Here is a 24,068-nt window from a genome sequence, read left to right as displayed (position 1 = left end):
AGGCGAGGTGTAGTTTCTTGTGGTGAGGTGTAGTTTATTGGGTGAGGTGTAGTTTATTGTAGGCGAGGTGTAGTTTCTTGTAGGTGAGGTGTAGTTTCTTGTAGGCGAGGTGTAGTTTCTTGTAGGTGAGGTGTAGTTTCTTGTAGGTGAGGTGTAGTTTCTTGTAGGTGAGGTGTAATTTCTTGTAGGTGAGGTGTAGTTTCTTGTAGGCGAGGTGTAGTTTCTTGTAGGCGAGGTGTAGTTTATTGTAGGTGAGGTGTAGTTTCTTGTAGGTGAGGTGTAGTTTATTGTAGGCGAGGTGTAGTTTCTTGTAGGCGAGATGTAGTTTCTTGTAGGCGAGGTGTAGTTTCTTGTAGGCGAGATGTAGTTTCTTGTAGGCGAGGTGTAGTTTATTGTAGGCGAGGTGTAGTTTCTTGTAGGTGAGGTGTAGTTCCTTGTAGGTGAGGTGTAGTTTATTGTAGGTGAGGTGTAGTTTATTGTGGCGAGGTGTAGTTTAGTTTCTTGTAGGCGAGGTGTAGTTTCTTGTAGGTGTAGTTTCTTGTGGTGAGGTGTAGTTTCTTGTAGGTGAGGTGTAGTTTCTTGTAGGTGAGGTGTAGTTTCTTGTAGGCGAGGTGTAGTTTCTTGTAGGTGAGGTGTAGTTTCTTGTAGGTGAGGTGTAGTTTATTGTAGGTGAGGTGTAGTTTCTTGTAGGTGAGGTGTAGTTTCTTGTAGGTGAGGTGTAGTTTCTTGTAGGCGAGGTGTAGTTTATTGTAGGCGAGGTGTAGTTTATTGTAGGCGAGGTGTAGTTTCTTGTAGGTGAGGTGTAGTTCCTTGTAGGTGAGGTGTAGTTTATTGTAGGCGGGGTGTAGTTTATTGTAGGCGAGGTGTAGTTTCTTGTAGGTGAGGTGTAGTTTATTGTAGGCGGGGTGTAGTTTGACTGGGAGCCAGTTAAGGCGGTGCACGGAAGGGTGTTTCCTTCCTGGTCACATCAAGACATCTCTCCTCCATACAAGTACACTTAAAGGGGAAATCTGCTGTTCAAACATCAATGTGTTCACACCACCACTAAACGTGTCTAGAAGATGGATGTAGCAATCACAGATTGTGCCCCTTTAACTGTGTGATCTTTTCCCGGTTACATGAACACTCCTCCCCTCCAGGTACACCTTGTGTCTTAACCAATCAAATGGATATGTCAAGACAAGAGAGAGGACCGAATTGAATTGCATCAAGGATGCAGGTCGACGTTTATTGTCATGAGTCTTGTCCTGGAGGCAGAACGGAGTGATATTCCCCATAGATAGGCCAGCTGCAAAGTCAAAATTGTAAAAATTCAAGAAAACATGTCTCTCCTCCTCCCTCTCTCTTATCCTCCCTCTCTCTCCTCCTACTGCTTCTCTCACTCCCTCTCGTTCCTCCTCCCTCTCTCTTATCCTCCCTCTCTCTCCTCCTACTGCTTCTCTCGCTCCCTCTCTTTCCTCCTCCCTCTCTCTTATCCTCCCTCTCTCTCCTCCTACTGCTTCTCTAGCTCCCTCTCTTTCCTCCTCCCTCTCTCTTATCCTCCCTCTCTCTCCTCCTACTGCTTCTCTCGCTCCCTCTCTCTCCCCTGCCTCTCTCTCCCTCTCTCTCCCCCTGCCTCTCTCTCCCTCTCTGTCCTCTTCCCTCTCTCTCCTCCTCCCTCTCTTTCCTCCTCCCTCTCTTTCCTCCTCCCCCTCTCTCTCCTCCTCCCTCCCTCTCCTCCTCCCTCTCTTTCTTCCTCCCTTTCTCTCCTCCTGCTTCTCTCGCTTCCTCTCTCTCCCCCTCCCTCCATGTCTCATAATTTCAGTTCCTGTCTCTGTGTAGTGATGGTTCTGCAGGCCAGCAGGAAGCCTCCTCCCTCTCTCTCCTCCTCCCTCTCCTCCTCCCTCTCTCTCCTCCTCCTGCTTCTCTCGCTCCCTCTCTCTCCCCCTCCCTCCATGTCTCATAAGTTCAGTTCCTGTCTCGGTGTAGTGATGGTTCTGCAGGCCAGCAGGAAGCCTCCTCCCTCTCTCTCCTCCTCCCTCTCCCTCCTCCTCCATGTCTCATAATTTCAGTTCCTGTCTCTGTGTAGTGATGGTTCTGCAGGCCAGCAGGAAGCCAGCGGAGGTGAATAGCTGTGTTCCACTAGAGATCCAGGACAGGACCAGAGACCAGCCAAACAGGATCTGGACCCCCTCCATATTGACCCCCATCTGCTCAGCCAGACACAGAGCCTCCTGGAAGACTGCAGCAGAGTAGGCCATGTACACACTCACCCCTGTTAGTGAGGACAGAGCTGGAGGGAGGGAGGGAGGGAGGGAGGGAGGGAGGGAGGGAGGGAGGGAGGGAGGGAGGGAGGGAGGGAGGGAGGGAGGGAGGGAGGGAGGGAGGGAGGGAAATGGGGGAAAGGAGTTTACTGATAAAATACCAAATGACAGGGACATACTGACCACTAGGGAGACACAGGGACATACTAGGGAGACACAGGGACATACTGACCACTAGGGAGAAACAGGGACATACTGACCACTAGGGAGACACATACTGACCACTAGGGAGACACAGGGACATACTGACCACTAGGGAGACACATACTGACCACTAGGGAGACACAGGGACATACTGACCACTAGGGAGACACAGGGACATACTGGCCACTAGGGAGACACAGGGACATACTCACCACTAGGGAGACACAGGGACATACTGACCACTAGGGAGACACAGGGACAAACTGACCACTAGGGAGACACAGGGACATACTGACCACTAGGGAGACACAGGGACATACTGACCACTAGGGAGACACATACTGACCACTAGGGAGACACAGGGACAAACTGACCACTAGGGAGACACATACTGACCACTAGGGAGACACAGGGACAAACTGACCACTAGGGAGACACAGGGACATACTGACCATTAGGGAGACACAGGGACATACTGACCACTAGGGAGACACAGGGACATCCTCAGGCATCAGGTAGCCTAGTGGTTAGAGTGTAGAGGCGGCAGGTAGCCTAGTGGTTAGAGTGTAGGGCCAGCAGGTAGCCTAGTGGTTAGAGTGTAGAGGTGGCAGGCAGCCTAGTGGTTAGAGTGTAGAGGCAGCAGGTAGCCAATAAGGTGTAGGGTATTCGGTGTAGGGTATAAGGTGTAGGGTATAAGGTGCTTACCTCCCAGTAGTAACAGTACACCAGTCATCAGCATTAGTAGGTAAGCTCTGGAGATAAGGGTGTATTGTGTAGGGTATAGGGTGTAGGGTATAGTGTGTAGGGTTTAGGGTATAACGTACAGGGTATAGAGTGTAGGTGTAGGGTGTAGGGTATAAGGTGTCGAGTGTCGGGTATAGGGTATAAAGTATAGGGTATAGAGTGTAGGTGTAGGGTGTAGGGTGTAGAGTGTCGGGTATAGGGTATAGGGTATAGGGTATAAAGTATAGGGTGTATAGTTTAAGGTGTAAGGTATAGGGTATAGGGTATAGGGTATAAGGCATAGGGTATAAGGTATAGGGTATAGGGTATAAAGTATCTTGTATAGGGTATAGGGTATAAAGTATCTTGTATAGGGTATAAAGTATAGGGTATAGAGTGTAGGTGTAGGTTGTGGGGTATAGGGTGTAGAGTGTCGGGTATAGGGTATAAAGTATAGGGTGTATAGTTCAAGGTGTAAGGTATAGGGTATAGGGTATAGGGTATAGGGTATAGGTTATAGGGTATAGGGTATAAGGCATAGGGTATAAGGTATAGGGTATAAAGTATCTTGTATAGGGTATAGGGTATAAAGTATCTTGTATAGGGTATAGGGTATAAAGTATATTGTATAGGGTATAGGGTAACGGGAAAGGGTATAAAGTATCTTGTATAGGGTATAGGGTGTAGGGTGTAAGGTATAGGGTATAAGGTATAGGGTATAAGGTATAGGATATAAAGTATATTGTATAGGGTATAGGGTATAGGGTATAAGGTATAGGGTATAAAGTATCTTGTATAAGGTATAGGGTATAAAGTATTATTATGTATTGTATAGGGTATAGGGTGTAGGGTATAAGGTATAGGTGCTTACCTCCCAGTAGTAACAGTACACCAGTCATCAGCAGTAGTAGGTAAGCTCTGGAGGTAAGGGTGTATTGTATAGGGTGTAGGGTATAAGGTATAGGTGCTTACCTCCCAGTAGTAACAGTACACCAGTCATCAGCAGTAGTAGGTAAGCTCTGGAGGTAAGGGTGTATTGTATAGGGTATAGGGTATAGGGTATAGGGTATAGGGTATAAGGTATAGGTGCTTACCTCCCAGTAGTAACAGTACACCAGTCATCAGCAGTAGTAGGTAAGCTCTGGCCAGCAGGCCGATGAAACCCATCAGTCCCCCGACAACCATGATGATCATGCTGAGAGGAAGCAACACCATGAATGTCCCGTGCATATCTGAGAGAGGGGGAGGGAGAGAGCGAAAACATAAATATGCTTTAATGCACTCTCTTGAGAGAGAGAGCGTGAGAGAGAGAGAGGGAGAGAGAGAGAGAGAGAGAGCGAGAGAGGGGGAGAGAGAGAGGGAGAGAGAGAGTGTGAGAGAGAGAGAGAGAGAGAGAGAGAGAGAGAGAGAGAGAGAGAGAGAGAGAGAGAGAGAGAGAGAGAGAGAGAGAGAAGCGAATCGAATCGAATCCGGACCTTCCACAACAGCCATCACCTACAGAGAGATGAACCTGGAGAAGAGTCCCCTAAGCAAGCTGGTCCTGGGGCTCTGTTCACAAACACAAACACACCCTTACAGAGCCCCAGGACAACAGCACAATTAGACCCAACCAAATCATGAGAAAACAAAAAGATAATTACTTGACTCATTGGAAAGAATGAACAAAAAAACAAAGCCAACTAGAATGCTATTTGGCCCTAAACAGAGAGTACACAGCGGCAGAATACCTGACCACTGTGACTGACCCAAACTTAAGGAAAGCTTTGACTATGTAGAGACTCAGTGAGCATAGCCTTGCTATTGAGAAAGGCCCTCCGTAGGCAGACATGGCTCTCAAGAGAAGACAGGCTATGTGCTCACTGCCCACAAAATGAGGTGGAAACTGAGCTGCACTTCCTAACCTCCTGCCACATGTATGAAAACTTTAGAGACACATTATTGAAGGGCGACTTGATGACACACGCACACAGGCAGGCTGAATCTCCTTCCCTCCTTCCTCTCTGTCAGTCTATCCCCATGGGCTTTACACAAATTAACATCTATTCTGTTTCATTCTGACAATGTCACTACCCACACACACACACACACACACACACCAAGGTACAGCAGGGATGCGTATCTGTCCCAGTACCGTGGGGTCTAATCTCATCTAGAAACCTGGGCTTGTGTTGCTGTACAGGTGGTTATGTTTGTTTGATTAGATACTAATTAATTCTACAGTACCTGTTTGTGTTTCTGAGGTCAAATCATTGTTTGTGTATCTATGTGTGTGGGAGTATGTGTGTGTGTGTACTGTATCTCTATCATTACTAACGATTAACTGGACCCAACCAACCCTGTCTGTTACTCGCCAAGGGCTCTCTCTCTCTCTCTCTCGCTCTCTCTCTCTCTCACTGCTCTCTCTCTCTCTCTGCTCTCTCTCTCTCTCTCTCTCTCTCACTGCTCTCTCTCTCTCTCTGCTCTCTCTCTCTCTACCTCACAGCTCTCTCTCTCTCTCTCTCTCTCACACAGCTCTCTCTCTCGCTCTCTCTCACAGCTCTCTCTCTCTCTCTCTTTCTCTCTACCTCTCTCTCTCTCTCTCTCTCTCTCTCTCTCTCCTCTCTCTCTCTCTCTCTCTCTCTCTACCTCTCTCTCTCTCTACCTCTCTCTCTCTCCCTCCCATGGGGACAGCCAAATAAACCCTTTAGGTTGTAGATAGCACCTTTCTTTCTAAGTATTATTATGCCTTGTAGATCAGTGAGCAATAATCAGTCATTTCATCCACTTTACATCGATTGTAAACACCACAGTCCAACCTCCCCTTTCAGCCCACAGTCCACCCTCCCCTTTCAGCCCACAGTCCACCCTCCCCTTTAACCCCACAGTCCAACCTCCCCTTTCAGCCTACAGTCCACCCTCCCCTTTCAGCCCACAGTCCACCCTCCCCTTTCGGCCCACAGTCTACCCTCCCCTTTCAGCCTACAATCCACCCTCCCCTTTCAGCCCACAGTCCACCCTCCCCTTTCAGCCCACAGTCCACCCTCCCCTTTCAGCCCACAGTCTACCCTCCCCTTTCAGCCCACAGTCCAACCTCCCCTTTCAGCCTACAGTCCACCCTCCCCTTTCAGCCCACAGTCCACCCTCCCCTTTAACCCCACAGTCCACCCTCCCCTTTCAGCCTACAGTCTACCCTCCCCTTTCAGCCTACAGTCCACCCTCCCCTTTCAGCCCACAGTCTACCCTCCCCTTTAACCCCACAGTCCACCCTCCCCTTTCAGCCCACAGTCCACCCTCCCCTTTCAGCCCACAGTCCACCCTCCCCTTTCAGCCCACAGTCCACCCTCCCCTTTCAGCCCACAGTCCACCCTCCCTTTTCAGCCCACAGTCCACCCTCCCCTTTAACCCCACAGTCCAACCTCCCCTTTCAGCCTACAGTCCACCCTCCCCTTTCAGCCCACAGTCCACCCTCCCCTTTCGGCCCACAGTCTACCCTCCCCTTTCAGCCTACAGTCCACCCTCCCCTTTCAGCCCACAGTCCACCCTCCCCTTTCAGCCCACAGTCCACCCTCCCCTTTCAGCCCACAGTCTACCCTCCCCTTTCAGCCCACAGTCCACCCTCCCCCTTCAGCCCACAGTCCACCCTCCCCTTTCAGCCCACAGTCCACCCTCCCCTTTCAGCCCACAGTCCACCCCCCTTTCAGCCCACAGTCCACTTTTTTCAGCCCACAGTCCACCCTCCCCTTTAACCCCACAGTCCACCCTCCCCTTTCAGCCCACAGTCCACCCTCCCTTTTCAGCCCACAGTCCACCCTCCCCTTTAACCCCACAGTCCACCCTCCCCTTTCAGCCCACAGTGCACCCTGTCTTGTTTGTACTATATAGAACTCTTTCATAACGTTCTATAAAGAACTATGAAAAAAATAGTATATATTACACCAAAAAGGTTTGTTGTGGTTCCAACACTTTTTGGTGCACTATAGAACCCTTTTTAATGGTTCTTTATGGAACCTTTTTAATGGTTCTTTATGGAACCTTTTTAATGGTTCTTTATGGAAACTTTATTTGGAATGGTTCTGTAAGGATCTATCCTCAATCTCAAAGGTTCTACAAATAACCTTTTTGAAGAATACTACAGGGTTAGCAACATTGTGTTGTTAATATTCCATAGGTGTTATTATTGATAGGGTGAGCCAGGTGTGCTGGAACAGCTGAGGGGCCCTGAAGTAGTGATGTTACGGCTGAGGGGCCCTGAAGTAGTGATGTTACGGCTGAGGGGCCCTGAAGTAGTGATGTTACGGCTGAGGGACCCTGAAGTAGTGATGTTACGGCTGAGGGACCCTGAAGTAGTGATGTTACGGCTGAGGGGCCCTGAAGTAGTGATGTTACGGCTGAGGGGCCTGAGGGCCTGTAGTGACGTTACGGCTGAGGGGCCCTGAAGTAGTGATGTTACGGCTGAGGGACCCTGAAGTAGTGATGAGGGACCCTGAAGGCTGTGAGGGACCCTGAAGTAGTGATGTTACGGCTGAGGGACCCTGAAGTAGTGATGTTACGGCTGAGGGACCCTGAAGTAGTGATGTTACGGCTGAGGGAAGTAGTGATGTTACCTGAGGGGCCCTGTAGTGATGTTACGGCTGAGGGAGGGACCCCCTGAAGTAGTGATGTTACGGCTGAGGGGCCCTGAAGTAGTGATGTTACGGCTGAGGGGCCCTGAAGTAGTGATGTTACGGCTGAGGGGCCCTGAAGTAGTGATGTTACGGCTGAGGGGCCCTGAAGTAGTGATTACGTTACGGCTGAGGGACCCTGAAGTAGTGACGTTACGGCTGAGGGACCCTGAAGTAGTGACGTTACGGGGACCCTGAGGGACCCTGAGGGACCCTAGTGACGTTACGGCTGAGGGGCCCTGAAGTAGTGATGTTACGGCTGAGGGGCCCTGAAGTAGTGATGTTACGGCTGAGGGGCCCTGAAGTAGTGATGTTACGGCTGAGGGACCCTGAAGTAGTGATGTTACGGCTGAGGGACCCTGAAGTAGTGATGTTACGGCTGAGGGACCCTGAAGTAGTGATGTTACGGCTGAGGGATCCTGAAGTAGTGATGTATGTTACGGCTGAGGGACCCTGAAGTAGTGATGTTACGGCTGAGGGACCCCCTGAAGTAGTGATGTTACGGCTGAGGGATGCCCTGAAGTAGTGATGTTACGGCTGAGGGACCCTGAAGTAGTGATGTTACGGCTGAGGGACCCTGAAGTAGTGATGTTACGGCTGAGGGACCCTGAAGTAGTGATGTTACGGAGGGACCCTGAGGTGACCCTGAAGTAGTGATGTTACGGCTGAGGGACCCTGAAGTAGTGATGTTACGGCCCTGAGGGGCCCTGAAGTAGTGATGTTACGGCTGAGGGGCCCTGAAGTAGTGATGTTAGGCTGAGGGGCCCTGAAGTAGTGACGTTACGGCTGAGGGGCCCTGGGAAGTAGTGATGTTACGGCTGAGGGACCCTGAAGTAGTAATGTTACGGCTGAGGGACCCTGAAGTAGTGATGTTACGGCTGAGGGGCCCTGAGGGAGTAGTGATGTTACGGCTGAGGGACCCTGAAGTAGTGATGTTACGGCTGAGGGACCCTGAAGTAGTGATGTTACGGCTGAGGGGACCCTGAAGTAGTGATGTTACGGCTGAGGGGCCCTGAAGTAGTGATGTTACGGCTGAGGGGCCCTGAAGTGATAGTGAGGGGCCCTGAAGTAGTGACGTTACGGCTGAGGGGCCCTGAAGTAGTGACGTTACGGCTGAGGGGCCCTGAAGTAGTGACGTTACGGCTGAGGGGCCCTGAAGTAGTGACGTTACGGCTGAGGGGCCCTGAAGTAGTGACGTTACGGCTGAGGGGCCCTGAAGTAGTGACGTTACGGCTGAGGGGCCCTGAAGTAGTGACGTTACGGCTGAGGGGCCCTGAAGTAGTGATGTTACGGCTGAGGGGATGTTCCTGAGGGGCCATGAAGTAGTGACGTTACGGCTGAGGGGCCCTGAAGTAGTGATGTTACGGCTGAGGGGCCCTGAAGCTGAGGGGCCCTGAAGTAGTGACGTTACAGCTGAGGGGCCCTGAGTGAGTGAGTGAGTGTTACGGCTGAGGGCCCTGAAGTAGTGACGTTACAGCTGAGGGGCCCTGAAGTAGTGATGTTACGTTACGTTACGGCTGAGGGACCCTGAAGTAGTGATGTTACGGCTGAGGGGCCCTGAAGTAGTGACGTTACGGCTGAGGGACCCTGAAGTAGTGACGTTACGGCTGAGGGGCCCTGAAGTAGTGATGTTACGTGTTAAATACTGCAGTTCCCCGAGGCGTTGAAAACTCCAAGCAGCGAACTTCACAAGCAGTGTTCCGATGCGTGTATCACTTTATCACAATTACGTCGCCACTGATGTCCGAAGCTTCGTTTGAGCACGTGCTTTTTCAAAACCGTGTGTTGGAACAACAACAAAAAAGCGAGATCCAACTGATTTCCTACAGGTTCCGGTGCTTTCTTTGATGAAGCTGCTTTCAAACACCGACCTTTTACTGGTTATCGTACTTATACACCTAGTTAGGATTTTGCTCATGTAATTACACCTGACTGGTAGCTAAGCAGGTAGAGCAGGTAACTATGGAACATTCCAGAGCGTTAGGGGTGTGAGGTTGAATCCCATTGAAGGCACACTATTTAGGAAATAGTTATAAAATAGTTATGTGAAACTACACTGTTCAAATATTGTGTTGTATTTAGTATAAGCTTCAGTCTAAATCATCCTAAATATTGTGTTGTATTTAGTATAAGCTTCAGTCTAAATCATCCTAAATATTGTGTTGTATTTAGTATAAGCTTCAGTCTAACAGTTTTTAACCATCGCTAGGACCCATTTCTCAAAACTTAGGTCACTTTTTCATAACTCTTTGCACAACAGCAGTCTATGTGGACTAAAACTGCGGATCGTTTTTCATTGTTTTGGCACAAAATGCATTCAATGAACATCTTTCAAATGTCGTGAATTATTTTTTCACTCAGACACAACCGCCACCCAAAACTCTATGTACCTACAGGCCAATTTGCACATGTTTACATACTCTTTTCAAAACCTACCATAATAAGGCAGCAATTTGCTACGTTTCTACTTTAATGCCGTAGTGAAATATATTCCACATCTAAAAAATGAAATACTATCAAAACAATTAGACCAACCACATCTGACTCCCATTGTAGCTGAACACCTACTCAGTTTCAATATCATTACCATCTATACAAAAGGGGACATCTTAGGAATAATGCTGTACTGTAATGTAAACATGGACCCAGCCAGAGATAGAGAAGTGGCTGACAGAGGAAGAGGAGTGGCTGGGAGAGGAAGAAGAGTGGTTGACAGAGGAAGAAGAGTGGCTGGGAGAGGAAGAGGAGTACGTGGTGGAAGAAGACTGAGAGGAAGATCAAGAGCTGTAGTCTCAGATGAGATTAGGGCCACTATAATTGATCCTGTAATAAATCATGGTCTATCAATGAGAGAGGCTGGTCTGAGAGTGCAGACAAATCTGCAACGCTCAGCAGTGGCATCTAATGTGAGAAATTTCAGGCAAAACAACAGGTAAGATGTGCATTCTGCATCTGACTGACCTGTTCATTACAGAAGTCAATTGAGCAAAGCCTCCAAACCCACTGGTGTGTGATTGTTTTTGTATTTCTGCTTAGGACCCAACGGTTACCTCCCACAGGCAGGAGAGATAGGACTTTCACTGCTGTGCAGGAAACTGCAATCGTTGATAAGGTCATCAGAAACAATGGCATAAAACTCACAGAGATTCAGGACAGAGTGTTGGCAGACAACATTACATTTGGAAATATTCACAACGTAACCAGAACAACTATTTCTAGAGTCCTGAAACAACATCAAGTAAGGATGAAGCAGGTGTCTCCTTTGAGAGGAACTCTGAACGAGTCAAACAACTCAGGAACCAATATGTCCAGGTAAGATGACTATAAAATACAGAACTGGTTTTGAACAAAACCAAAACAGGGCAGAGGCACACAATGGCATGTTTTAAGGTATAATATAAACTACCGTCATAGCCTAACTCTTATGTTGCCTTGTGGATTTATTTTAGAGAGTCATGGAGATTGAAGCCAGGCAATCACCCCAAATATTCATCTTTGTGGACGAGGCTGGTTTCAACTTGGCCAGAACACGACGGCGAGGAAGGAATGTGATTGGGGAAAAGAGCCACAGTGGATGTCCCGGGCCAGAGGGCTGACAACATCACAATGTGTGCTGCAATATCCTCTGTTGGATTGCTGTTACACAAACCGCTAATTGGGCCGTACAACACCGAGCGTCTCATTGCATTCCTGGATGACCTCTATGGAAGGGTTGGATCAGGTGAGGAAAGGGTCACAGGGAGGCGAAATCGGCCAACGTTAGTAATTGTATGGGACAATGTGGCATTTCACCAGTCCCGTGCAGTCACAGAGCGGTATGCAATCACAGAGTGGTATGTATGCAGTCACATAGCGGTATGCAGTCACAGAGCGGTATGCAGTCACAGAGCAGTATGCAGTCACAGGGCGGTATGCAGTCACAGGGCGGTATGCAGTCACAGAGCGGTATGCAGTCACAGAGCGGTATGCAGTCACAGAGCGGTATGCAGTCACAGGGCGGTATGCAGTCACAGAGCGGTATGCAGTCACAGGGCGGTATGCAGTCACAGAGCGGTATGCAGTCACAGAGCGGTATGCAGTCACAGAGCGGTATGCAGTCACAGAGCGGTATGCAGTCACAGAGCGGTATGCAGTCACAGAGCGGTATGCAGTCACAGAGCGGTATGCAGTCACAGAGCGGTATGCAGTCACAGAGCGGTATGCAGTCACAGAGCGGTATGCAGTCACAGAGCGGTATGCAGTCACAGAGCGGTATGCAGTCACAGAGCGGTATGCAGTCACAGAGCGGTATGCAGTCACAGAGTCACAGGTCACAGGCAGTCACAGGGCGGTATGCAGTCACAGGGCGGTATGCAGTCACAGTCATGCAGTCACAGGGCGGTATGCAGTCACAGGGCGGTATGCAGTCACAGGGCGGTATGCAGTCACAGGGCGGTATGCAGTCACAGGGCGGTATGCAGTCACAGGGCGGTATGCAGTCACAGGGCGGTATGCAGTCACAGGGCGGTATGCAGTCAGTCAGAGCGGTATGCAGTCACAGAGCAGGTATGCAGTCACAGAGCGGTATGCAGTCACAGGGCGGTATGCAGTCAGAGAGTGGTATGCAGTCACAGAGCGGTATGCAGTCACAGAGCGGTATGCAGTCACAGGGCGGTATGCAGCCCATCCCAGGATGGTGTCACTTTTCCTCACGGAGCTGGAAGGTGTATGACCACCTGATCAAATGATCAAATGTCCCTCCTGAACGCAATGCATGCTGGATGCCTGGACATATCTGCAGAAGATTGCCAAGGATGGACCAGGCATGCCAAAAGGATTCTTTCCTAGGTGTATTGTCCAAGATGACATAAGATGTGACGTGGATGAGAACCTGTGGCTGAATGCAGAAGACAGGGTTGACTAGCATTGCTACTGTATCTGTATCGGTAGATGGTGTAAATACAAATTCTTGTATTTTGGAATCACTCAATGCCATAAAATGGACATAAAACATATTAGAGCATTTAGCATCATGTCTGATTCATTCCTGTAACTGCAGTGAATTATAAACAGTAGAGAGGTTTTATTCTTGTTTTGTAAAGACATTTGACAAAAGAAAACATTGTTGTTAGTGTTGTTTAGGTCGTTGTTTTATTGAGTGACAACGTGTGCTTGTTGGGTGACAACCTTTGCTCGTGTGACGGAAGAATGTGCTGATTTGAGACGTGTGTGAAGAGTTTTGGTAGTTTCAGTGCATTATGGATGTGAAATGAACTGCTGTGCCAAGCTGAAAGTCTGTTAGGAGAACAGTGTGAAGAGTTTTGGTAGTTTTAGTGCATTATGGGTGTGAAATGAACTGCTGTGCCAAGCTGAAAGTCTGTTAGGAGAACAGTGTGAAGAGTTTTGAAAAAGTGACCTAAGTATTGGGAAATGGATCCTAGCGATTGTAAAAATAAAAAAAACTCTAATCATCCTAAAGAATACCTTAGATTCTGTTTTACAACCATAGTAAAGTTGAAGGCAACAAGGGAAGAGTGATGTAAAAGATGACTCTGCCAATCCAACAGACTGTAGGCTAAAGACAACCATTTACCACTGCACCACAGAGTTAGGATGAATGACAAACACAACTCTTGATTAACACACGCTGCTATTTGCTGCTGAGTCACAGACGTCACTAAGGTGCATCGGGAGCAGATAATGAACCTCTGAAGTAGCAAACCTATTGGAATGGAAATACTTCAGGAAGCTTGATTTCCTCCACAACCACCCTGAAGAGATCATTGACAACCATTGATTGGACATCAGTTCTCAATAGACACGAGGCCAAACAATACATGAGTCTTTCACAAGAGACACCATCACTGGAATGGCATGTAATGGCATCACACCACAGATCAGACCGACTGGAATGACATCACACCACAGATCAGACCGACTGGAATGACATCACACCACAGATCAGACCAGTGTCATTGACAGACTGGAATGGGAATGGCATCACACCACAGATCAGACCGACTGGAATGACATCATCACCCACAGATCAGACCGACTGGAATGACATCACACCACAGATCAGACCGACTGGAATGGCATCATCACCGACTGGAATGGCATCAGATCAGACCGACTGGAATGACATCACACCACAGATCAGACCGACTGGAATGACATCACACCACAGATCAGACCGACTGGAATGACATCACACCAGACAGAATCAGACCCGACTGGAATGGCATCACACCACAGATCAGACCGACTGGAATGGCATCACACCACAGATCAGACCGACTGGAATGGCATCACACCACAGATCAGACCGACTGGAATGACATCACACCACAGATCAGACCGACTGTAATGACATCACACCACAGATCAGACCGACTGGAATGGCATCACACCACAGATCAGACCGACTGGAATGGCATCACACCACAGATCACCGAGAATGACATCACACCACAGATCAGACCGACTGGAATGACATCACACCACAGATCAGACCGACTGGAATGGCATGTAATGGCATCACACCACAGATCAGACCGACTGGAATGACATCACACCACAGATCAGACCGACTGGAATGACATCACACCACAGATCAGACCGACTGGAATGACATCACACCACAGATCAGACCGACTGGAATGACATCACACCACAGATCAGACCGACTGGAATGACATCACACCACAGATCAGACCGACTGGAATGACATCACACCACAGATCAGACCGACTGGAATGACATCACACCACAGATCAGACCGACTGGAATGACATCACACCACAGATCAGACCGACTGGAATGACATCACACCACAGATCAGACCGACTGGAATGACATCACACCACAGATCAGACCGACTGGAATGACATCACACCACAGATCAGACCGACTGGAATGACATCACACCACAGATCAGACCGACTGGAATGACAGATCAGACACTGGAATGACATCACACCATCAGATCAGACCGACTGGAATGACATCACACCACAGATCAGACCGACTGGAATGACATCACACCACAGATCAGACCGACTGGAATGACATCACACCACAGATCAGACCGACTGGAATGACATGACCGACTGGAATGACATCACACCACAGATCAGACCGACTGGAATGACATCACACCACAGATCAGACCTTTGTTGACATGTAAAACATCACACCACAGATCAGACCGACTGGAATGACATCACACCACAAAACCATCACATTTTCAGCTCTAAGCCTTCATTCATGGAAACCATCACATTTTCAGCTCTAAGCCTTCACTCAATAAAATCACACCACAGATCAGACTCTAAGCCATCACACCACAAAACCATCACATGACATCAGCACTACAGCCTTCATTCATAAAACCATCACATTTTCAGCTCTACGCCTTCATTCATAAAACCATCACATTTTCAGCTCTACGCCTTCATTCATAAAACCATCACATTTTCAGCTCTAAGCCTTCATTCATAAAACCATCACATTTTCAGCTCTAAGCCTTCACTCATAAAACCAACACATGTTCAGCTCTATGCCTTTGTTCATAAAACCATCACATGTTCAGCTCTAAGCCTTCATCAGGGTTTTTTGGAAGGCTGTTATATATATACTGAAAAAAATTAAAAACTCAACATGTAAAGTGTTGGTCACATGTTATTTCTCTCAGATGTTGTGCACCAATTTGCTAACATCCCTGTTAGTGAGCATTTCTCCTTTACCAAAATAATCCATCTACCTTACAGGTGTGGCATATCAAGAAGCTGATTTAACATAATCACAGGTGCACCTTGTGCTGGGGGAAATAAAAGGCCACTCTAAAATGTGCAGTTTTGTCACACAACACAATGCCACTGATGTCTCAAGTTTTGAGGGAGCGTGAAATTGGCATGCTGACTGTAGGAATGTCCACCAGAGCCGTTTTAGAGAATTTGGCACTACGTCCAAAGTATAGATATAGGGTATAGCGTGTAGGGTATAGGGTGCTTACCTGCCAGTAGTAGCAGTACACCAGTATCAGCAGTAGTAAAATCTGTGAAATTGTTGCATGTTTCGTTTATATTTTTGTTCAGTGTGTGTGTGTGTATATGAATTGTACCCCAACTGAAATTGTCCAAGAATAACTAGCAAGCTATCGTGAAAAACAATGCTGACAATTCCATTTGGGGCAAGTTAAATTATATGTAATGAGGTGATGTACAACAGGATTAGATGTTGAGTGCAATTTCAATGTTTGAGGTTGCAGAAAATTTGCTTGAGATAATTACACTGCTCACTGAGTCCATGTTGCTTGACACAGGTGTTTTCTATCTCACAGAACTCCACGCCCACTCAGCATACTAGCTCCCCGCCCACTCAGCATACTAGCTCCCCGACCCACTCAGCATACTAGCTCCCCGCCCACTCAGCATACTAGCTCCCCGCCCACTCAGCATACTAGCTCCCCGCCCACTCAGCATACTAGCTCCCCGCCCACTCAGCACACTAGCTCCCCGCCCACTCAGCATACTAGCTCCCCACCCACTCAGCATACTAGCTCCCCGCCCACTCAGCATACTAGCTCCCGCCCACTCAGCATACTAGCTCCCCTCCCACTCAGCATACTAGCTCCCCGCCCACTCAGCATACTAGCTCCCCTCCCACTCAGCATACTAGCTCCCCGCCCACTCAGCATACTAGCTCCCCGCCCACTCAGCATACTAGCTCCCTCCCACTCAGCATACTAGCCCACTCAGCAAACTAGCTCCCCGCCCACTCAGCATACTAACTCCCCACCCACTCAGCATACTAGCTCCACCCCTACTCAGCATACTAGCTCCCCACCCACTCAGCATACTAGCTCCCTTCCCACTCAGCATACTAGCTCCCTTCCCACTCAGCATACTAGCTCCCTGCCCACTCAGCATACTAGCTCCCCGCCCACTCAGCATACTAGCTCCCCGCCCACTCAGCATACTAGCTCCCCGCCCACATCAGCATACTAGCTCCCCCCCGCCCACTCAGCATACTAGCTCCCTTCCCACTCAGCATACTAGCTCCCTTACCACTCAGCATACTAGCTCCCTTCCCACTCAGCATACTAGCTCCCCGCCCACTCAGCATACTAGCTCCCCGCCCACTCAGCATACTAGCTCCCCCCGCCCACTCAGCATACTAGCCCACTCAGCATACTAGCTCCCCGCCCACTCAGCATACTAGCTCACTCAGCATACTAGCTCCCCGCCCACTCAGCATACTAGCTCCCTTCCCACTCAGCATACTAGCTCCCTTACCACTCAGCATACTAGCTCCCTTCCCACTCAACATACTAGCTCCCCGCCCACTCAGCATACTAGCTCCCCGCCCACTCAGCATACTAGCTCCCCGCCCACTCAGCATACTAGCCCACTCAGCATACTAGCTCCCCGCCCACTCAGCATACTAGCTCACTCAGCATACTAGCTCCCCAACCACTCAGCATACTAGCTCCCCGCCCACTCAGCATACTAGCTCCCCGCCCACTCAGCATACTTTCTATTCTGAGCATGTATCGGGGGGGGTATTATGGGTAATGTGTCTGTCACTCAAAAGGCTATTTTACATGGGAATAAGAATGACTGTGAAGGGCAATTTTTAATACTGAGTGCCAAGCAGAAGGGCATCAGGTTCCTTACAAAACTAGTTGTTAAGTGTTTTGGCCACAAAGCCTGAGTGACCAGTACCTGTTCAATGATGCACCTGTGGTCCTGGTAAACATAAGCTGGTAATCAGCCCTAGACTGGCACCAATCAGCATCCTTTGTCTCTCAGTGGGAGAACTCTGATCCCAAACAGCTGCTGCATATCACACAGATAACGTCCTCCTCTACCTACGCAATACACATAAATTCATGCACCCACACACACACACACATACACACGTACACACACACACACACACACACAGAACAATAAATTGAAGATATGTGCTCAGCAGGATATCATAGTCTAGTTATACAACCATTCCCTCCTTTCTCCATCCAGTAACATGATGGGGGAGGAGCTGGTGGGGGAGGAGCTAGCTCCAATGGTAAATAAAGCTGTGTTTGCTGAGAGACTTACTGTGTAACCTACGTTTACCCCATGGGTGACAGCATCTGACCACACAATCAATGGGGAGGAAGAGAGCTGAGGGAGAGGTTGAGCACTGGAGGTATTGTGTGTGTGTGTGTGTGTGTGTGTGTGTGTGTGTGTGTGTGTGTGTGTGTGTGTGTGTGTGTGTGTGTGTGTGTGCGTGAGGGAGTTCAATGTTGGATAAATGAACCAGCATGGTCTGATAACCACGTTATTGCAGGACTATAATCAAAATGGGAAAGGAAGAGGGAGACTGATGCTAACTCAGATCAATGAGATGCATGCTTACCCCTCCATTCTGTCCAGATAGACTACATCCAGAATGCTTAACCCTCCATTCTGTCCAGATAGACTACATCCAGAATGCTTTCCCCTCCATTTTGTCCAGATAGACTACATCCAGAATGCTTACCCCTCCATTCTGTCCAGATAGACTACATCCAGAATGCTTAACCCTCCATTCTGTCCAGATAGACTAAATCCAGAATGCTTTCCCCTCCATTCTGTCCAGATAACCTTAGACTACATCCAGATAACCTTAGACTACATCAAGAATGCTTTCCCCTCCATTCTGTCCAGATAACCTTAGACTACATCCAGAATGCTTACCCCTCCATTCTGTCCAGATAGACTACATCCAGAATGCTTAACCCTCCATTCTGTCCAGATAGACTACATCCAGAATGCTTTCCCCTCCATTCTGTCCAGATAACCTTAGACTACATCCAGATAACCTTAGACTACATCCAGAATGCTTTCCCCTCCATTCTGTCCAGATAACCTTAGACTACATCCAGAATGCTTACCCCTCCATTCTGTCCAGATAGACTACATCCAGAATGCTTTCCCCTCCATTCTGTCCAGATAACCTTAGACTACGTCCAGAATGCTTACCCCTCCATCCTGTCCAGATAACCTTAGACTACATCTAGAATGCTTTCCCCTCAAACCTGTCCAGATAACCTTAGACTACATCCAGAATGTTTACCCCTCCATTCTGTCCAGATAGACTACATCCAGAATGCTTTCCCCTCCATTCTGTCCAGATAGACTACATCCAGAATGCTTTACCCCTCCATTCTGTCCAGATAGACTACATCCAGAATGTTTACCCCTCCATTCTGTCCAGATAGACTACATCCAGAATGCTTTCCCCTCCATCCTGTCCAGATAACCTTAGACTACATCCAGAATGCTTTCCCCTCCATTCTGTCCAGATAGACTACATCCAGAATGCTTTCCCCTCCATTCTGTCCAGATAACCTTAGACTACATCCAGATAACCTTAGACTACATCCAGAATGCTTACCCTCCATTCTGTCCAGATAGACTACATCCAGAATGCTTTCCCCTCCATTCTGTCCAGATAATCTTAGACTACATCCAGATAACCTTAGACTACATCCAGATAACCTTCGACTACATCTAGAATGTTTACCCCTCCATTCTGTCCAGATAGACTACATCCAGAATGCTTTCCCCTCCATTCTGTCCAGATAGACTACATCCAGAATGCTTACCCATCCATCCTGTCCAGATAACCTTAGACTACATCCAGAATGCTTACCCCTCCATCCTGTCCAGATAACCTTAGACTAGATCCAGATAACCTTAGACTACATCCAGATAACCTTCGACTACATCTAGAATGTTTACCCCCCCGTTCTGTCCAGATAGACTACATCCAGAATGCTTTCCCCTCCATTCTGTCCAGATAGACTACATCCAGAATGCTTTCCCCTCCATTTTGTCAAGATAGACTACATCCAGAATGCTTACCCCTCCATCCTGTCCAGATAACCTTAGACTAGATCCAGATAACCTTAGACTACATCCAGATAACCTTAGACTACATCCAGATAACCTTAGACTACATCCAGAATGCTTTCCCCTCCATTCTGTCCAGATAACCTTAGACTACATCCAGATAAACTTAGACTACATCCAGAATGCTTTCCCCTCAATCCTGTCCAGATAACCTTAGACTACATCCAGAATGCTTACCCCTCCATCCTGTCCAGATAGACTACATCCAGAATGCTTTCCCCTCCATTATGTCCAGATAGACTACATCCAGAATGTTTACCCCTCCATTCTGTCCAGATAGACTACATCCAGAATGTTTACCCCTCCATTCTGTCCAGATAGACTACATCCAGAATGTTTACCCCTCCATTCTGTCCAGATAGACTACATCCAGAATGTTTACCCCTCCATTCTGTCCAGATAGACTAGACATCCAGAATGCTTTCCCCTCCATTCTGTCCAGATAGACTACATCCAGAATGCTTACCCCTCCATCTTTCCAGATAACCTTAGACTACATCCAGAATGCTTTCCCCTCCATTCTGTCCAGATAGACTACATCCAGAATGCTTTCCCCTCCATTCTGTCCAGATAGACTACATCCAGAATGCTTTCCCCTCCATCCTTTCCAGATAACCTTAGACTACATCCAGAATGCTTACCCCTCCATCCTGTCCAGATAACCTTAGACTACATCCAGAATGCTTTCCCCTCCATCCTGTCCAGATAACCTTAGACTACATCCAGAATGCTTTCCCCTCCATTCTGTCCAGATAACCTTAGACTACATCCAGAATGCTTACCCCTCCATCCTGTCCAGATAACCTTAGACTACATCCAGAATGCTTTCCCCTCAATCCTGTCCAGATAACCTTAGACTACATCCAGAATGCTTACCCCTCCATCCTGTCCAGATAACCTTAGACTGCATCCAGAATGCTTTCCCCTCCATTCTGTCCAGATAGACTACATCCAGAATGTTTCCCCTCCACTTCTGTCCAGATAACTACATCCAGAATGTTTACCCCTCCATTCTGTCCAGATAGACTACATCCAGAATGCTTACCCCTCCATCCTTTCCAGATAACCTTAGACTACATCCAGAATCCTTTCCCCTCCATTCTGTCCAGATAGACTACATCCAGAATGCTTTCCCCTCCATTCTGTCCAGATAGACTACATAGACTACATCCAGATAACCTTAGACTACATCCCCTCCATTCTGTCCAGATAGACTACATCCAGAATGCTTTCCCCTCCATTCTGTCCAGATAATCTTAGACTACATCCAGATAACCTTAGACTACATCCAGATAACCTTCGACTACATCTAGAATGTTTACCCCTCCATTCTGTCCAGATAGACTACATCCAGAATGCTTTCCCCTCCATTCTGTCCAGATAGACTACATCCAGAATGCTTACCCCTCCATCCTGTCCAGATAACCTTAGACTACATCCAGAATGCTTACCCCTCCATCCATGGTCCAGATAACCTTAGACTAGATCCAGATAACCTTAGACTACATCCAGATAACCTTAGACTACATCCAGAATGCTTACCCCCCATTCTGTCCAGATAACCTTAGACTACCACCAGTATGCTTTCCCCTCCATTCTGTCCAGATAGACTACATCCAGAATGCTTTCCCCTCCATTTTGTCCAGATAGACTACATCCAGAATGCTTACCCCTCCATCCTGTCCAGATAACCTTAGACTACATCCAGAATGCTTACCCCTCCATCCTGTCCAGATAACCTTAGACTACATCCAGATAACCTTAGACTACATCCAGATAACCTTAGACTACATCCAGAATGCTTACCCCTCCATTCTGTCCAGATAGACCTTAGACTACATCCAGAATGCTTTCCCCTCCATTCTGTCCAGATAATCTTAGACTACATCCAGAAACCTTAGACTACATCCAGATAACCTTAGACTACATCTAGAATGTTTACCCCTCCATTCTGTCCAGATAGACTACATCCAGAATGCTTTCCCCTCCATTCTGTCCAGATAGACTACATCCAGAATGCTTACCCATCCATTCTGTCCAGATAACCTTAGACTACATCCAGAATGCTTACCCCTCCATCCTGTCCAGATAACCTTAGACTAGATCCAGATAACCTTAGACTACATCCAGATAACCTTAGACTACATCCAGAATGCTTTCCCCTCCATTCTGTCCAGATAACCTAGACTACCACCAGAATGCTTTCCCCTCCATTCTGTCCAGATAGACTACATCCAGAATGCTTTCCCCTCCATTTTCCAGATAGACTACATCCAGAATGCTTACCCCTCCATCCTGTCCAGATAACCTTAGACTAGATCCAGATAACCTTAGACTACATCCAGATAACCTTAGACTACATCCAGATAACCTTAGACTACATCCAGAATGCTTTCCCCTCCATTCTGTCCAGATAACCTTAGACTACATCCAGATAAACTTAGACTACATCCAGAATGCTTTTCCCCTCAATCCTGTCCAGATAACCTTAGACTACATCCAGAATGCTTACCCCTCCATCCTTTCCAGATAACCTTAGACTACGTCCAGAATGCTTACCCCTCCATCCTGTCCAGATAACCTTAGACTACGTCCAGAATGCTTTCCCCTCCATTCTGTCCAGATAGACTACATCCAGAATGTTTACCCCTCCATTCTGTCCAGATAGACTACATCCAGAATGTTTACCCCTCCATTCTGTCCAGATAGACTACATCCAGAATGTTTACCCCTCCATTCTGTCCAGATAGACTACATCCAGAATGTTTACCCCTCCATTCTGTCCAGATAGACTACATCCAGAATGCTTACCCCTCCATCCTTTCCAGATAACCTTAGACTACGTCCAGAATGCTTTCCCCTCCATTCTGTCCAGATAGACTACATCCAGAATGCTTACCCCTCCATTCTGTCCAGATAGACTACATCCAGAATGCTTTCCCCCTCCATTCTGTCCAGATAATCTTAGACTACATCCAGAATGCTTTCCCCTCCATTCTGTCCAGATAATCTTAGACTACATCCAGATAACCTTAGACTACATCCAGATAACCTTCGACTACATCTAGAATGTTTACCCCTCCGTTCTGTCCAGATAGACTACATCCAGAATGCTTTCCCCTCCATTCTGTCCAGATAGACTACATCCAGAATGCTTACCCCTCCATCCTGTCCAGATAGACTACATCCAGAATGCTTACCCCTCCATCCTGTCCAGATAACCTTAGACTAGATCCAGATAACCTTAGACTACATCCAGATAACCTTAGACTACATCCAGAATGCTTACCCCCCCATTCTGTCCAGATAACCTTAGACTACCACCAGTATGCTTTCCCCTCCATTCTGTCCAGATAGACTACATCCAGAATGCTTTCCCCTCCATTTTGTCCAGATAGACTACATCCAGAATGCTTACCCCTCCATCCTGTCCAGATAACCTTAGACTACATCCAGAATGCTTACCCCTCCATCCTGTCCAGATAACCTTAGACTAGATCCAGATAACCTTAGACTACATCCAGATAACCTTAGACTACATCCAGAATGCTTACCCCTCCATTCTGTCCAGATAGACTACATCCAGAATGCTTTCCCCTCCATTCTGTCCAGATAATCTTAGACTACATCCAGATAACCTTAGACTACATCCAGATAACCTTCGACTACATCTAGAATGTTTACCCCTCCGTTCTGTCCAGATAGACTACATCCAGAATGCTTTCCCCTCCATTCTGTCCAGATAGACTACATCCAGAATGCTTACCCATCCATCCTGTCCAGATAACCTTAGACTACATCCAGAATGCTTACCCCTCCATCCTGTCCAGATAACCTTAGACTAGATCCAGATAACCTTAGACTACATCCAGATAACCTTAGACTACATCCAGAATGCTTACCCGCCATTCTGTCCAGATAACCTTAGACTACCACCAGAATGCTTTCCCCTCCATTCTGTCCAGATAGACTACATCCAGAATGCTTTCCCCTCCATTTTGTCAAGATAGACTACATCCAGAATGCTTACCCCTCCATCCTGTCCAGATAACCTTAGACTAGATCCAGATAACCTTAGACTACATCCAGATAACCTTAGACTACATCCAGATAACCTTAGACTACATCCAGAATGCTTTCCCCTCCATTCTGTCCAGATAACCTTAGACTACATCCAGATAAACTTAGACTACATCCAGAATGCTTTCCCCTCAATCCTGTCCAGATAACCTTAGACTACATCCAGAATGCTTACCCCTCCATCCTTTCCAGATAACCTTAGACTACGTCCAGAATGCTTACCCCTCCATCCTGTCCAGATAACCTTAGACTACGTC

The 24,068-nt window shown here is 47.7% G+C and overlaps 1 protein-coding gene across 2 annotated transcripts in view; it reads right to left on the bottom strand.

Annotated features, from left to right (window-relative positions):
• Positions 1 to 1,751: 1,751 nt before the first annotated feature.
• The window catches only part of LOC121844959 (transmembrane protein 114), a 54,328-nt gene continuing 32,011 nt past the window's right edge, over positions 1,752 to 24,068 (bottom strand). For both annotated transcript variants that reach the window (XM_042315500.1, XM_042315501.1), the window contains 2 exons: positions 4,265 to 4,402; positions 1,752 to 2,272 (listed from right to left, as the gene is read on the bottom strand). In XM_042315500.1, the coding sequence (XP_042171434.1) occupies positions 2,040 to 2,272; positions 4,265 to 4,402 (371 nt within the window). In that variant the 3' untranslated portion in view covers positions 1,752 to 2,039. The remainder of the gene's footprint in view (positions 2,273 to 4,264; positions 4,403 to 24,068) is intronic.

The sequence above is a fragment of the Oncorhynchus tshawytscha genome, unplaced genomic scaffold (genome assembly GCF_018296145.1).
Source record: "Oncorhynchus tshawytscha isolate Ot180627B unplaced genomic scaffold, Otsh_v2.0 Un_scaffold_1752_pilon_pilon, whole genome shotgun sequence".
Taxonomy (NCBI): domain Eukaryota; kingdom Metazoa; phylum Chordata; class Actinopteri; order Salmoniformes; family Salmonidae; genus Oncorhynchus; species Oncorhynchus tshawytscha.
Note: the sequence above shows the minus strand (reverse complement) of the source record. Positions and strands in the feature narration are given on the sequence as shown.